The 14489-nt window shown below is 43.7% G+C and overlaps 2 protein-coding genes across 9 annotated transcripts in view; one reads left to right on the top strand and one right to left on the bottom strand.

Annotated features, from left to right (window-relative positions):
• The window catches only part of FBXO45 (F-box protein 45), a 15673-nt gene extending 14161 nt beyond the window's left edge, over nt 1-1512 (bottom strand). Inside the window, exon 1 of the mRNA XM_025474082.3 lies at nt 1173-1512. Coding sequence (XP_025329867.3) covers nt 1173-1475 — 303 coding nt within the window. The 5' untranslated portion in view covers nt 1476-1512. The remainder of the gene's footprint in view (nt 1-1172) is intronic.
• WDR53 (WD repeat domain 53) lies at nt 1208-14489 on the top strand. 8 transcript variants are annotated; one of them, XM_025474020.3, is made up of 3 exons: nt 1748-1886; nt 8206-8701; nt 13867-14489. In XM_025474020.3, the coding sequence occupies exons 2-3, from the start codon at nt 8222-8224 to the stop codon at nt 14461-14463; spliced, it is 1077 nt and encodes a 358-aa protein (XP_025329805.1). In that variant the 5' UTR covers nt 1748-1886; nt 8206-8221; the 3' UTR covers nt 14464-14489. The 8 variants fall into 8 exon arrangements, with proteins under 8 accessions (XP_025329839.1, XP_025329805.1, XP_025329850.1 ...); XM_025474038.3 differs by lacking the exon at nt 1748-1886 and adding an exon at nt 1988-2136; XM_025474045.3 differs by lacking the exon at nt 1748-1886 and adding an exon at nt 2033-2171.

Raw genomic sequence — 14489 nt, 5'->3', positions numbered from 1 at the left:
CCCTCTGCCTGTGTCTCTGCCTCTCTCTCTGTGTGTGTGTCTCTCATTAATAAATAAATAAAATCTTTTTAAAAATAAATAAAAATAAAGCCTGTGTCTTGGGATCCCTGGGTGGCTCAGTGGTATAGAGCCGCCTTCTGCCCAGGGCTTGACCCCAGGGTCCGGGGATAGAGTCCCACGTCGGGCTCCCTGCATGGAGCCTGCTTCTCCCTCTGCCTGTGTCTCTGCCCGAACCCCCCCCCCCCCGCCCCGTGTCTCTCATGAATAAATAAATAAATAAAATCTTTAAAAGTAAAATAAAAGGGATCCCTGGGTGGCGCAGCGGTTTAGCGCCTGCCTTTGGCCCAGGGCGTGATCCTGGAGACCCGGGATCGAATCCCACATCGGGCTCCCGGTGCATGGAGCCTGCTTCTCCCTCCGCCTGTGTCTCTGCCTCTCTCTCTCTCTGTGTGACTATCATAAAAAAAAAAAAAAAAAAAAATTAAAAGTAAAATAAAAATAAAGCCTGTGTCTTGGGATCCCTGGGTGGCTCAGTGGTTTAGCGCCGCCTTCGCTTCAGCCCAGAGCGTGACCCCGGGGTCCCAGGATCGAGTCCCACGTCGGGGCTTCCCCGCATGGGGCCTGCTTCTCCCTCTGCATCTCATGAATAACTAAATAAAATCTTAAAAAAAAAAAAAAAAAAAAAGCCTGTATCTTCAAAGTTAGCAGAATGTCTAGGACCACACTCACCTATAAGCCTGAAACGTAATGGAGGGAATTAAAGAAAACTTGGGCGAAAACAGGAGGGAGGGAGGGAGGGAGGGAGGAGAGGGGAAACAGTCACAAATCAGAGGCTGGAAAAGGTGAGGTGTTAGCAAAGATCTTAGCAACTAAGCCGGTGTCCAGGGAGCTGAGATGATCTAACAAGAAACGGGGTAAGAGCACTGAGGGGGACGGTGGTGGCGGGGAGGGCCTGCCCGTCTCCGCGGGAGAGGACTGGACGCTGGAAGCAGTGATGGATGGGGACCGGGGACTGCCAACTGTCCGACCCTTTAAAAAGTGTGCAGCGCGGAAGTGGGGCGGGTTACGGAGCACGAGTTCGCAGAGAAGAGGCTCTCTGCGGACGGGGAGCGCAGCGCTCCCGGGCTCGCGGGAGAGGCGCCGCCCCGGGCAGCCGGCGGCCGGGCCCTCACCTTGGCCTTGTAGCTGGGCAGGTTGCAGAGGATGTCCGTGCGCAGAGCCTCCTCGGCCAGGCTGCGCGCGCAGAGGCTCCGCCACACCTCGCTGTTCTCGTCGCCGTGCAGGCAGCGGTACCAGTGCTTGCACACCAGCGCGCAGCTCCGCAGCTCCGACAGCTCCAGGTAGGAGAACACCAGCTCCAGCACCCGGCTGGGCAGCCGGCCCCCCGGGCCCCCGCCGCCGCCGCCCGCGCCCGCGCCCGCGCCGCCCACCGCGCCGCCGGAGGCTGCCCCAGGGCCCGGGGCCGGCGCCGCCATCGCCTCACCAGCCGGCCCGGGGGCCGCCGCCGCCGCCGCCGCCGCTCCCCCCCGTCGTCGCGGCTGCGGACGCCGCGCCTCGCTCGCCGCCCCTTTCTCAACCGGCCGCCGGCCCTCCGCCGCTCCCGCCCCTGCCCGGGGGCGTCCGCCGCGCGCCCCGCCTCCCTGAGGGCGGACGCACCGGCCGCACCGGCGTCCCCCGCCCCTCCTCCCCGGCTCAGCGCGGGCGGCGCCACCGCCCGACTCGCACGGCCTGCCCGCGGCGCGCCCGGGGCTCCGCCATACTGGTTGAGGGCACGCAGCGAGCGCGCATGCGCAGCTCTTCCGCGGCGCCCGTCGGCCCCGGATGTGACTGTCGCGCCGGCGAGTGAGGTCATCTCCGGGCGCCGAGGACGGAGGCGGGAGGCGCAGGTAGGAGGCTCGCGCTGTGGCTGCGGGACTGTCCTCCGCTTTGGTCTGGAGTCGCCTTGCTGGGCCCCTTTCCCCGTGAGGTGTCCCCGTGAGGGCCGCTGCCTCAGATCCACCCTCCCGCGCGGAACTGCCCTCTCCTCGCCCTCCGGCCCCCGGCCCCGCCGCCGTCGGCCGCAGTCCGAGCGCCTCCGTGACCCGCAGCCGCTGAAGCCGCCTCCTGGTCCGGCCCCTTCGCGCTCGGCTCGCACCGGTACTTCTCAGGACACGTGTCCCAGCGCGTGTTCGGCAAGTCGGGTCGTCGTTAGGAGCCCTGCCCCCCCCCCCCGCCCCCGCCCCCAGTGCTCGCGAGCCCGTAGGTGCTTCATTCTTCTGCACGAAGTGGGGCCTTCCCCGGCCTCTCCTGCTAACCCGATTCGTGGGCCGATGAAGTAATCGTGTTTTGATATAATGAGACATCCCAAGAGGGAGGATGGTGTGGGGGCTGTGGTGCTAGATGGCTCCTGGAAGCGGAGGAGTTGAAGCATCATTTGGTCGCACTGCGTTCTCCAGGCGGCCGAGAGCTGTCTGACGCCCTGTAAGGGATGCTTAGGGAAGCAGTGAGCATCCTGTGGACGGGCACTGCGTTAGGCTCCTTCACCTGGGTCTTATATATGATGTTTTTTTAAGACTTTATTTCTTTATTCATGAGAGACACAGGCAGAGGGAGAAGCAGGCTCCACGCAGGGAGCCCGACGTGGGACTCGATCCCGCGACCCCGGGGTCACGCCCTGGGCCGAAGGCTGGTGCTAAACCGCTGAGCCCCCGGGGCTGCCCTTCTGTATAATTCTCAGACAACTCTGCAGTGATTAGTATCGGGTCCACAGACTCCCTTGGTAGTGAACTCCACTGTGTTGCCTGTATGTAATAAGAAATATTTCCAATAGTTCCCCTGCCATGTATAATACATTTATAGTCCTTCGCTTAAAAGAACAGCTACTACCTTTTCTACTCTCTGGTAAATGGTGTTTGATGATTATTTGCCAGTCCCTTCCTCCCAGATGTTTTTTCACCCTCAGGTGTTTTGTTGTTTTTTTTTTTTTTTCTCCCAGTTTAGTAACCCAGATTCTTTACTTGACCAGTGCTAATAACCACAGCCCTTCAATCTTTTTTTTTTTTTTTTTTAAGATTTTATTTTTTTATTCATGAGAGACAGAGACACAGGCAGAGGGAGAAGCAGGTTCCATGCAGGGAGCCCGATGTGGGACTCGATTCCAGGTCTCCAGGATCACTCCCTGGGCCTAAGGCAGATGCTCAACCCCTGAGCCACCCGGGCTGACCCCCCTTCAATCATTTTGGTTGCTATCCAGCTTTTCCACATCTGAACCAACTTTGGAAAATCCAACCATGTGAAGAAAAGTTAACTTAGACTTGCTATAGTGATAGTAACTACCTTATATTATTTGAATGTTAGTATAATCTCAAGTTTGGGAGTTTTATTCATTATTTTCTCTTTGTTGTTGTTGTTTTTTTAAGATTTTTAGCTATTTGAGAGACAATGAGCATGCATGAGCAGAGGGGGAGAGGGAGAAGCACACTATCCTCTGAGCACGGAGCTCAAGGTGGGGGCTCCATCCTGGGACCCTGAGATCATGACCCCAGCTGAAGGCAGCTGCTTATTAACCAACTAAGCCAACCAGGCGCCCCTCATTATTTATTTTTCAACTTTTAACTATAGGACATCCAAAGAAGGATGTCCTAATTTTGTCTGGGAAGGCACTTAAATTTTTTTGTCTTTTTTTTTTTTTTTTTTTTTAAGTAGGCTCCACACTGAGTGCAAGACTCAAACTGATGACCTTGAGATGAAAACCTGAGCTGAGATCAAGAGTCTTACTTAACTGACTGAGCCACCCAGGTGCCCTTCTTTAAAATCTAGAAGAAGGGGATCCCTGGGTGGCTCAGCAGTTTAGCGCCTGCCTTTGGTCCAGGGCAAGATCCTGGGGTCCTGGGATGGAGTCCCACATCAGGCTCCCCCCATGGAGCCTGCTTGTCCCTCTGCCTGTGTCTCTGCCTCTCTCTCTTTGTCTCTCATGAATAAATAAATAAAATCTTAAAAAATAAAAAAATAAAAATAAATAAAATCTAAAAGGATAAGTAGAATTGGTCCATCTGCGAAGGGGACAAAGAACCAGGCAAAATCAACAGACTTAGAGGTATAACACTTGAAAAGGATATGTGGGCACATGGAAGTATAACTAAAGCAGTATTTGGAGATCATCAGTTATTAACAACTTTGGCATTTATCCTGCCAGTCACGGTATAGGTGAGGAAGGATCTGATGAGATATTAATCTAGTCCAGTCATTGAGGTGCCTCTGTGGCAAAGTACCCCCCCCTCCCCAAGTGGCCCAGGCAAAATTTCAAAATAGGAAAAGATTTTTTTTAAGTAGGATCCATGCCCAGGGTGGAGCCCAACTCGGGACTCAAACTCCTGACCTGAGATTAAGAGTCAGATGCTTCACTGACTGAGCCACCTAAAGATTTTCTTTAGGACTGGATCCTTTTGTTTCTACAAATCACCCTCCTGACCTTGCCCTTCCCCCATATTTAATACCCTTTTGCCCTCTGACCAGAGTTTCCATGTTTCCCTCCACCCTTTCTAAAAATGCTCTCAAGATACCCCACCTTTCCCTGCCCACTCCATGATCTCACTAGGTGTTGAAGGAATCTATTATCTAATTACAGTAATTCACAATAGGATATGATTAATTGCTGTGCTTGACCTTTTAGACATTACCTATGAGCAGCTTGTTGACCTGATACCTGAATATGTAGATAATGTCACTTATATGTATTTTCTGGCTTTCCACTCCCAGTAAGAGAAAAACAAGAAATAGTGGCTGGACAGCTCATTTCTGAAAGATTGTTTTGATTTAACCCAGATTTAACTACATTTTTTTTCCCCACTGTCTTCTACTACAGTAGTCTTTTAATATGTTTTGATGATGGTCTTTGGGTATGTTTTAAATAATAAATAATTCTGTAGACTAAACAAGTGATTTGAGGGGCTCTGGTTGCTTGGTGATCAGTAGTCTACATGATAAGATTAGAGATCTCTTTTTATTTTTCTGACTAGGTTGGTGATCAGTAAATATCCATGTGATGTAGAGATTAGAAGTTTAATTTATATTTTACACTGGTCCATAGAGGTTAAGGTAGAGCTGACCTTGGCCTTGTGATATTAATAGATACTACTGGTTCCATTGTGGAAAAATTTATAGGAACAGTGCTTTTGCCTATAATAGTTCCTTTAAGTACAAGATCCATATATTGCCTAATTTCTCGCACTTTGGGGTAAGCTTTACCAAATGTGTCTTTAAAGTTGAGTTCATCTTTCCCGTTAAAAAATACTATATTAGGAAGAAAACCTGCTAAAACTTGGTCTGCCAGTCAGCATTTACGTAGGTCCCCTTGTGGGTTGATATGTGATGGAGAAATGGAAGTACTAGAAACTCTGTCTCATTCTTGTCCCAGATAAAACCTAAAATCCCAGTAGGGATCCAAAACCTCTCTGCACACAAAATCCTAAAGCTGTAGAGGGCTTCTGGACTTTAAAGTTGATTCACTGTAGAAAAACTAAAACTAATGTAGGAAAAAAGTGATCAGTCTCAAGAGTTAAAATTATTTGTAACTTAAGTGGCCTTTTGAATGGTTACCTCAAACTTATTTTAAAGTAGTGTATTATCTATATTATGTGACGTCGGTAGTCACCACAGGTGGAAGTCTCTAAGCCAAAATATTAGTACTTTTCATTTTAAATTGTGCTAACTGTCCTTTTTTCTTGGCCTATTTTGAACATTTGGCAAAAGTCTTCTTTTGTGGTAGAAAATTATTTAACTACTATTTCATTACTTGTCAGCAAAAATCAAACCTCCAGAGTTCCCTGTCTTTACCTCTCTCTGAGTCATTTCCTCTCCAAACCTCTCCTTTAAAACTTACTTGCTTTGGTCTCTAATTAGTTTCCTCTATAAACTAATTCAGTGCTTCTACTGAAATAAAGTTATCTTTTGTCTTTCCCATTTTGTCATCTTTCTGAAGATTGCTATATATGATTTTGTGACCATGTTTCTGTTACTCCCCTCCTCCCCTCAACCCTTCTGTTATTTTGATTACTGAAAGATTACAGGTCTTTTTAGCAGTCTACTTAGTGATTTTGTATATGTGTGAATGCCTAAAAATGGGAGGAAATAGCTTTTGTGTTGGGAATAGAAACTTTAGGCAGATTGCCAGTATTTTAAATTATCTTTCAAAACAGTATTAGGAAATATTGGACTAAATACAGGTATCATATCTGAAACTATGAAGGCAACTATGGCAGTTTCTCACTAGGGAAATTCTCCCTTGGCTTATGAAATGAAACATTATGTTTATTCAGATATAGATTTGTTTGCTTCCTTTTGTCTGAACATTTGGAGTTATGTAAATTGCCCTTATTTCCTTTTTCATGCTTTACCCAACAGGCGGTTGAGGCAGGGTAGTATTAGGTGGCAATTTCATTGTATAAATCTGAGATGCCTAGTGTATCAGGAATCAAAATTGTGCACCTAAGTACTACTGTTAAGTGTTAATTGGTGATAAGGTAATTAGAAAGATGTGAGTATGGAGTCCCTGGCTAGTTTAGTCATTAGAGCATTAGAACACTCTCGATCTCAGGGTTGTGAGTTCGAGCCCCATGTTGGGTGTAGAGATAAATAACTATAACTATAAAAAAAAATAATAATAATAGGGCAGCCCCGGTGGCTCAGCGGTTTAGCGCCACCTTCAGCCCAGGGAATGATCCTGGAGACCTGGGATCGAGTCCCATGTCAGACTCCCTACATGGAGCCTGTTTCTCCCTCTGCCTGTGTCTCTGCCTCTCTCTCTGTGTGTGTCTCATAAATAAATAAAATTTATTTTAAAAATAATAATAATAAAAATACGTGAGTACATTTAAAAGCAATAATGAATTATTCGTGGTTTTGGTTTTTTTTGCTGTACTTTCAGGGAATACTAACTAGTTAGAAAGTATTGTTAAGTGGAATTGTTAGAAAACAGTCTTTATTATTTAAAAGTTTGGGATCCCTTTATATTGGATCCCATGTACAAAGGCCAGATGACTTTGGTCAAATTATTTAACATCGATGAAACTCAAGTTTCATTATCTTTAAAATGGAATAATACTAAACAGAGTGTACTGAATTAGTCTCTGGGGGGTAAACCAAAGGTCTACATTTTTAACCATTTCCCTGGATGATTATTGGTAAAGCATTCTCACATTTTAGCATACATCAGCATCACCTGGAAGGCTTGTTAAAACATGTGGCTGGGCCCCAACCCCAGCATTTCTGATTCAGTTGGTCTAAGAGGGTATTAGGCAATTTATAGTTCTTATTAGTTCCTAGGTGGTGCTGCTGGTCTGAAAGCCATACTTTGAGCACCATTGGTGTAGATCTGTGATGCTACTTTGACCAGCCTAATAAAAATAGGAAAAGTGAGGGGCCCCTGACTGGCTCAATTGGTGGAACATGCAACTCTTTATCTCAGGGTTATGGGTTTGAGCCCCATGTTGGATGTAGAGATTATTTAAAAATAAAATCTTTTAAAATAATAGGAAAAGTAACACTGGTAATACTTGCTGAGCACTCATGTACCAGGCACAATTATATGTGCTTTACATATATTATTTAATTTTCTATCCTATAAAATGGTACTATTATTACCACCCTCATTTTATACAAGTCACCCAGCTAATAACAGGTAGTAGAGTTATTCAGACCCAGAGAATCTAGCTCCAGAGCTCATTTTCTAAAACATTATTCAAATAAGAGATATATCCTGATGATTTTTTAAAATATTTTATTTATTTATTTTGGGGGTAGAGAATGAGCAAGGGAGGTAGAGAGGGGCAGAAGGAGAGGGAGAAAAGCAGGCTCTCCACTGAGCAGAGAGCCAAACATGGGGCTCAATCCCAGTACCCCAGGATCATGACCTGAGCCAAAGGCAGACACTTAACCAACTGGGCCACTCAGGTGCCCCAATAATGTTTATTCTTATGTGGGTCTCACATCAAATGCTGGTAGACCAGGTTTGCCTGGGGCTCTGATTATAAAGAAAGCCTATTTATACATACGCCAGCCAGGTGCCCCACAATCCTGTGTCCAATTAGGCTTTTGCAGACTTGATTTTCACATGTCTTTTTTTTAGATGTCTTTTAAAAATATTGAAGTGAAATACTGCATATTGCACTTGTTTGCTACCATCTAGTTCTTAAATAAGAGATGATAGTTTTTTCCCCCTCTTCACAGAGTCTCCTGGGCCATAATGGCTGTCAAGTGGACTGGTGGACATTCTTCTCCTATTCTCTGCCTGAATGCAAGTCAAGAAGGGCTAGTGGCTTCTGGAGCAGAGGGTGGTGATCTCATGGCTTGGGGTGAAGATGGGACTCCTTTAGGACATACACGCTTCCAAGGGGCTGATGATGTTACCAGTATCTTATTCTCTCCCTCCTGTCCCACCAAGCTCTATGCCTCACATGGAGAAACCATTAGCTTACTGGATGTCAGGTCCCTCAAAGGTTCCTTGGACCATTTTCATGTGAATGAAGAAGAAATCAATTGTCTTTCATTGAATGAAACTGAAAACCTATTGGCTTCTGCTGATGACTCTGGGGCCATCAAAATCCTAGACTTGGAAAATAAGAAAGTTAGCAGATCACTGAAGAGACATTCCAATATCTGTTCCTCTGTAGCTTTTCGGCCTCAAAGGCCTCAGAGCCTGGTATCATGTGGACTGGATATGCAGGTAATGCTTTGCAGAAAGTACTTGGGTAATTTCTGTTCCCTACTAACATGTCTTTTCTACGTTTGCATCATAAGCCTTACTTCTGCATGTTTAATACTAAATTGACAAAGCCTTGTAGGTTTCATTCACAAAGTGACTATTTCTCCGTTAGCTCTCCTTTCTTTATGCTTAAGAGTCATAAAATCTGGGAATTCAAATATTTGATTCTAAACATCTTTTTAAGGGTGTCTGGGTGGCTCATTGGTTAAGTGTCTGCCTTTGGCTTAGATCATTATCCCAGGGTCCTGGGATCAAGTCCCACATCAGACTCGCCCCAGGAAGCCTGCTTCTTCCTCTGCCTCTCTCTGTCTCTCATGAATAAGTAAAATCTTTAAAAAATAAAAGAAACATCTTTTACACAAAGGAGCATGCTGAAGGCAGACTTTTATCACCTGCGCTCTACAAACTGTGTATTGTGTTTTGTTGTTTTAAAAAGAGGGACTGAATTTTTTGTTTTTACTTTAAAATTCTGTTAAATTAATTGAAGTACTGTGTATTGGTGACCAAGATCAGAGCATTGCATTAATGAATTTTGAAAGTAACATCACAAATTAGGCCAAATTCAGAGGAAAACCATCAGGAGAGTAGATATACCTAGAAACTCCATTTTTGGGGGGAAATGAAAGTGTTTAATTCTTGGATTCTGTAAGAGGAAAAAGTGAAATGTGCTAGTCTAAATAGAAGTCCTAGGGAAGCAGATTTTGGTTTAATAGAAAGCAAGCTTTCAGATAGCTTGAACTTTCCCATAGCAGATGTACTTCTTAAAAGTAAATCTTGTATCACTAGAGTGAGACTGATCATGGCTTCTCTTTGGTGAGCACTTAGTACTTGCCAGTGCTTCACTATATAGTAGTTTCCACTCTAATCACACCCTGATAGTTACTATTTTCTTTTTAGAAATGAAACTGAGGTTTAAATTAAGTGTCCACATAGCTGTCTGAATTAAGATTCCAAACTTCAGTCTCTGGTTCCAAAGCCTGTTTTTTCTGTGACACCAGAGATATTGAGCAGTATATATCAATAGTAATATGGTAGAAAAGGTTCTTGGTCTGGGAACAGGCGACTTCTAGAAAAAGAGCCATTGTTTATTAATGACTTATGTGCCCTGTACTGTTCTAGGCATTTAATTTACATTCTTAACCATGTACAGTATCTTTCAAGACTCTGATTCCATTAATAGCATCAAAGATTTTGTCTTTCTACCTTTTTGGCCAGGAGTCTTTACCACTCCGTTCTCTACCCTCTGCACCCCCTCATAAGTTAGAAATAAACACGGCTGGTTGTTGTTTTCATAATGACTGCCATTACCCTCCCCCAAGCTACTAGTATTTAGTAGGCAGAATCAGGGGATGTCTTACAGTGCTGGGACAGTCCCTAAACAGTAGAGAATTGTCTAACCAAAAATGTCTGTAGTCCCTCTATTGAGAATCATTCTACACTGGAGGTGCACGGTGACCCTACGACTTATAAACTCCTTTTCCACTCCCTATGTCTTGACTAAGGCCTTACAAACCCGCATTTTCTACCCTCATGGGTGATAATCTGCCTGCTGGCTTGTGCAGAAAGACCTACACCTCCAGGTGGCTCAATATTTTAAGTAGATAGATTGTACAGTATCTCTTTGACTCATCATTCTTTCATCCTTAAGCTATACCTATTGTCAATCACTGGTTCATTAATTTACTAGGCATGGCAGTAAGCAATTAGGTGCAAAAAAAGACCTATATACTTTTCAGATTAGCTAAGAAATGGACATCCAGAATTTATCATTTTGCCTCCAGTTCTAGGAGAGAAGTCACAGTGGCAGGCAACTGCTAGAGAATAGTATAGGATATAAATATTTTTTAAAAAAAGGATATAAATATTTTGTGAAAGGGAGGTTTAGGTAATTGCTTGTTTGATTAGACGTGCTAAAAATTCACCGTAGATTAATTTCTGCATTGGGTTGTGCTATGACAACAGCGATAAGAGAGTACAACTTTGCTTTTAGAAAATTATTTTCCTTGGGACACTTGGGTGGCTCAGCAGTTGAGTGTCTACGTTCGGCTCAGGACGTGATCCCAGAGTTCCAGGATCAAGTCCCACATCGGGCTCCTGCATGGAGCCTGCTTCTGCCTCTGCCAATGTCTCTACCTCTCTGTGTGTCTCTCATGAATGAATAAATAAAATCCTAAGAAAAAAAAAAAAGAAATTACTTTCCTTAATTGAGGTTGAAAGTAATATCTTCCACAGTTTGCTTCTTAAAACCTGGTTACCCAGTATTTTTCTAAACTTTAAGACTAGCCAGTCTATGGAGGAGTCTAAGAACGTAGGCATAATTATGAAAGGGAATTCTTATAAGGTTAATTTGGAGAGCACTTTCTCTCTGAACAAATATTTTATCTCAAGGTAGGAATTGAATTATTGCCATACACAATAAATATGTTCAGTGTACCTACCTTTGTCATTATTAAGATTACAGTACCTAGATAGGTTTAATAATTAGACAAAGCACACTTAGTGGAGCAGGGACCTTAAAGTGATTTATTTATTTATTTTAAAAGATTTTATTTATTTATTCATGAAGTACACAGAGAGGCAGAGGGAAAAGCAGGCTCCATGGAAGACCTGACGCAGAACTTGATCCCAGGACCCCAGGGTCAAAGGTAGATGCTCAACCACTGAGCCACCCAGGCATCCCTAAAGTGGTGTGTTATTAAGACATTTGGGACTGCTTAATTTTTGTTAAGTAGCTACTAAATATATGTGTAAAGTATAACATTAAATAAATACATGGATAACCACCACTCAAATATAGTTTTCTCATGTAAAGACCTTTGGAATTTTAAGACCATCATATATTTCTGTGGCATACACATTGATTTTTATTTTTATTTTTTTTTGTCCTTCCTTTGTCTTTGATACTATTTTGTCTTTAGCCAAATAGCTACTGCTAGCCACTTAGTATAGTATTAATAAATCTAATCCAAAAGGGGTTTCAGTGCTTTCCTTGATAGAAATAGAATATAAGTGTTATTAGATGTCACTTCTTTTGGAAGCCTTAGTTGAAGGAAGTTACCTTCAATTAAAAAACAGATGCTTAATGTCATCAGCAGTAGTAATCTTGTCAGTTCAGATCTATGCTTTTGACTGAACACAGTCATGCTTATCTTAGTGTCCATTTTAAATTGTGAGTCATAGGGATCCCTGGGTGGCGCAGCGGTTTGGCGCCTGCCTTTGGCCCAGGGCGCGATCCTGGAGACCCGGGATCGAATCCCACATCGGGCTCCCGGTGCATGGAGCCTGCTTCTCCCTCTGCCTGTGTCTCTGCCTCTCTCTCTCTCTCTCTCTCTCTCTCTCTCCCCCTGTCTGTGACTATCATAAATAAATTAAAAAAAAAATTAAATAAATAAATAAATTGTGAGTCATAATTAAGGGCTAATACTAGATAGTAAAATATGGAGTACCTGGGTGGCTCAGTCAGTTAAGCATCTGACTCTTGGTTTCGGCTCAGGTCATGATCTCAGGGTTATGGAATGGAGCCCTACATTGGGCTCTAGACTCCATACAGAGTCTGCTTGAGATTCTCTCCTTCTCTCTTTGCCATTCCCCGCACTTGTGTGTGTACTTTCTCAAATAAATAAATAAAATCTTTTTTAAAAATCCTATATGGTAAAATAAAGCTGTTTATTCTCTTAAGTATGAAGAATATTTTCCTTTTCAGATTAGTTGCTGTGGGAAGAAAATGAAATACTAGATTAATAGAGTAAATTCACAAAGCTTTTTGTTTTGTTTTAAACAGGTTTTAATTAGCATTTCATTTATTTCATCTTTTAAAAGATTTTATTTATTTACTTGAGAGAGAGAGAGAATGAGCAGTGGGAAGGGGCAAAGGTGGAGAGAGAGAGAGAGAAGCAGACTCCCTGCTGAGCAGGAAGCCTGATGCAGGGCTCCATCCCAGGCCCCAGAGATTATGACCTGAGCTGAAGGCAAAGGCTTAACCAACTGAGCCGTACAGGCGCTCCTAGCATTTCATTTAAATTAACTTAGTAGGTCCAAAATCGTGGTATGGAACAATAAAAAACTACATATACCAGGATGTCGAATTAACCAACAGATAGGTATGGAATTTTTTTTATCTTTTCTAGGCATTAGCAAAGATAAACTAAATATCGGGGCACCTGGCTGACTTAGCCAGTGGAGCACACTACTCTTGATCTTGCAGTCGTGGGCCCACATTGGGCATGGAGTATCCTTAAAATTTTCAAAAAAGAAGAGTTAGGGCAGCCTGGCTGGCTCAGCGGTTTAGCGCCGCCTTCAGCCCAGGGCCTGATCCTGAGGACCTGGGATCGAGTCCCACGTCAGGCTCCCTGCATGGAGCCTGCTTCTCCCTCTGCCTGTGTCTCTGCCTCTCTCTCTCTCTCTCTCTCTGTCTATCTATCTATTTCACGAATAAATAAATAAAATCTTTAAAAAAAAAAGTTAAATCTCAAGAAAATGACAAGCTAGTAGTATATGTTAATTAATAGCATACAAATTAAATATGGGAAAGAGAGAAGTGGGCTAGAATAGTTAGGAAAGCCTTCCTTAGAGGGATAGGAACTTGAGGTAAGCCCCTAAAATGGGTAATACAGGTAGTGTGAAGCGAAAGAGAAAGCATTCTAGATACAAATTATTTCAGTAATAATCTAGATTTCATTTATTTACTTGACAGGCTTTTTGACTTGTAACCAGCATAGACTAAAATTAATAAATTTCATAATCTATTTTACTTGCAGAGATGAGTGTACAATGACTTAAAGAAACTGGCAACTGCTTAAGAATATTGGTTACACTTTATTTTTTTTTTAAGACTTTATTTATTTATTCATGAGAGACACACAGAGACAGGGAGAGAGAGAGAGAGGCAGAGACACAGGCAGAGGGAGAAGCAGGCACCCTGCAGGGGGAGCCTGATACAGGACTTGATCCTGGACCCTGGGATCACAGCTGAGCTGAAGGCAGACTCTCAGTGCTGAGCCACCCCAGGCGCCCCTGTCAGACCCTGTCAGACTACTTTGATGACTGTGTTAGACGTGGAATAACCATAATAGTTGAGCAAAATAGCTAGACCTCTCTTTGACTACGTAACTCACTCTTATTTAAAGGTGATGCTGTGGAACCTTCAGAAAGCGCGGCCAGTCTGGATTACAAATTTGCAGGAAGATGAAGCAGAGGAAATGGAAAGCCCTCAATCACCTGGTCAGCTTTTAAACCCTGCTTTAGCCCACTCCGTGTCTGTGGCATCATGTGGCAATATTTTTAGCTGTGGTGCAGAAGACGGTAAGGTTCGAATCTTTAGGGTAACGGGAGTTAAGTGTGAACAAGAACTGGGGTTTAAGGGACACACTTTGGGAGTATCCCAGGTCTGCTTTCTGCCAGAATCCTATTTGCTGCTTACTGGAGGGAATGATGGGAAGATAATGTTATGGGATGTAAGCAGTGAAGTTGAAAAAAAACAGAAGAGTCCTACAAAACCTACCCACAGGAAGAAAACTAAAAGAGCAGCTTATACCAAGCAGAGTGGAAACACTCATGTTCCAGTAGCAGGTGAAGAAGAACATGGCAAGATTATACCAAAGCTAAGTATTGAACATGGAGAAAAGGTGAACTGGCTCTTGAGTACAAAAATAAAGGGGTACCAAAATATATTAGTAGCTGATCAAACTAGTTGTATATCTGTGTATCCCTTAAAAGAATTTTAAATCCAATAAAAACATTTGAAACTGCA

The sequence above is a fragment of the Canis lupus genome, chromosome 33 (assembly GCF_003254725.2).
Source record: "Canis lupus dingo isolate Sandy chromosome 33, ASM325472v2, whole genome shotgun sequence".
Taxonomy (NCBI): domain Eukaryota; kingdom Metazoa; phylum Chordata; class Mammalia; order Carnivora; family Canidae; genus Canis; species Canis lupus.
The sequence above is the reverse complement of the archived record's forward strand: the minus strand, read 5'-3'. Positions and strand labels throughout refer to the sequence as shown.

Coding starts and splice junctions, on each gene's coding strand:
- WDR53 (XM_025474011.3), top strand. Junction 8,702..13,866: donor CATGTGGACTGGATATGCAG/GTAATGCTTTGC, acceptor TCTTATTTAAAG/GTGATGCTGTGGAACCTTCA.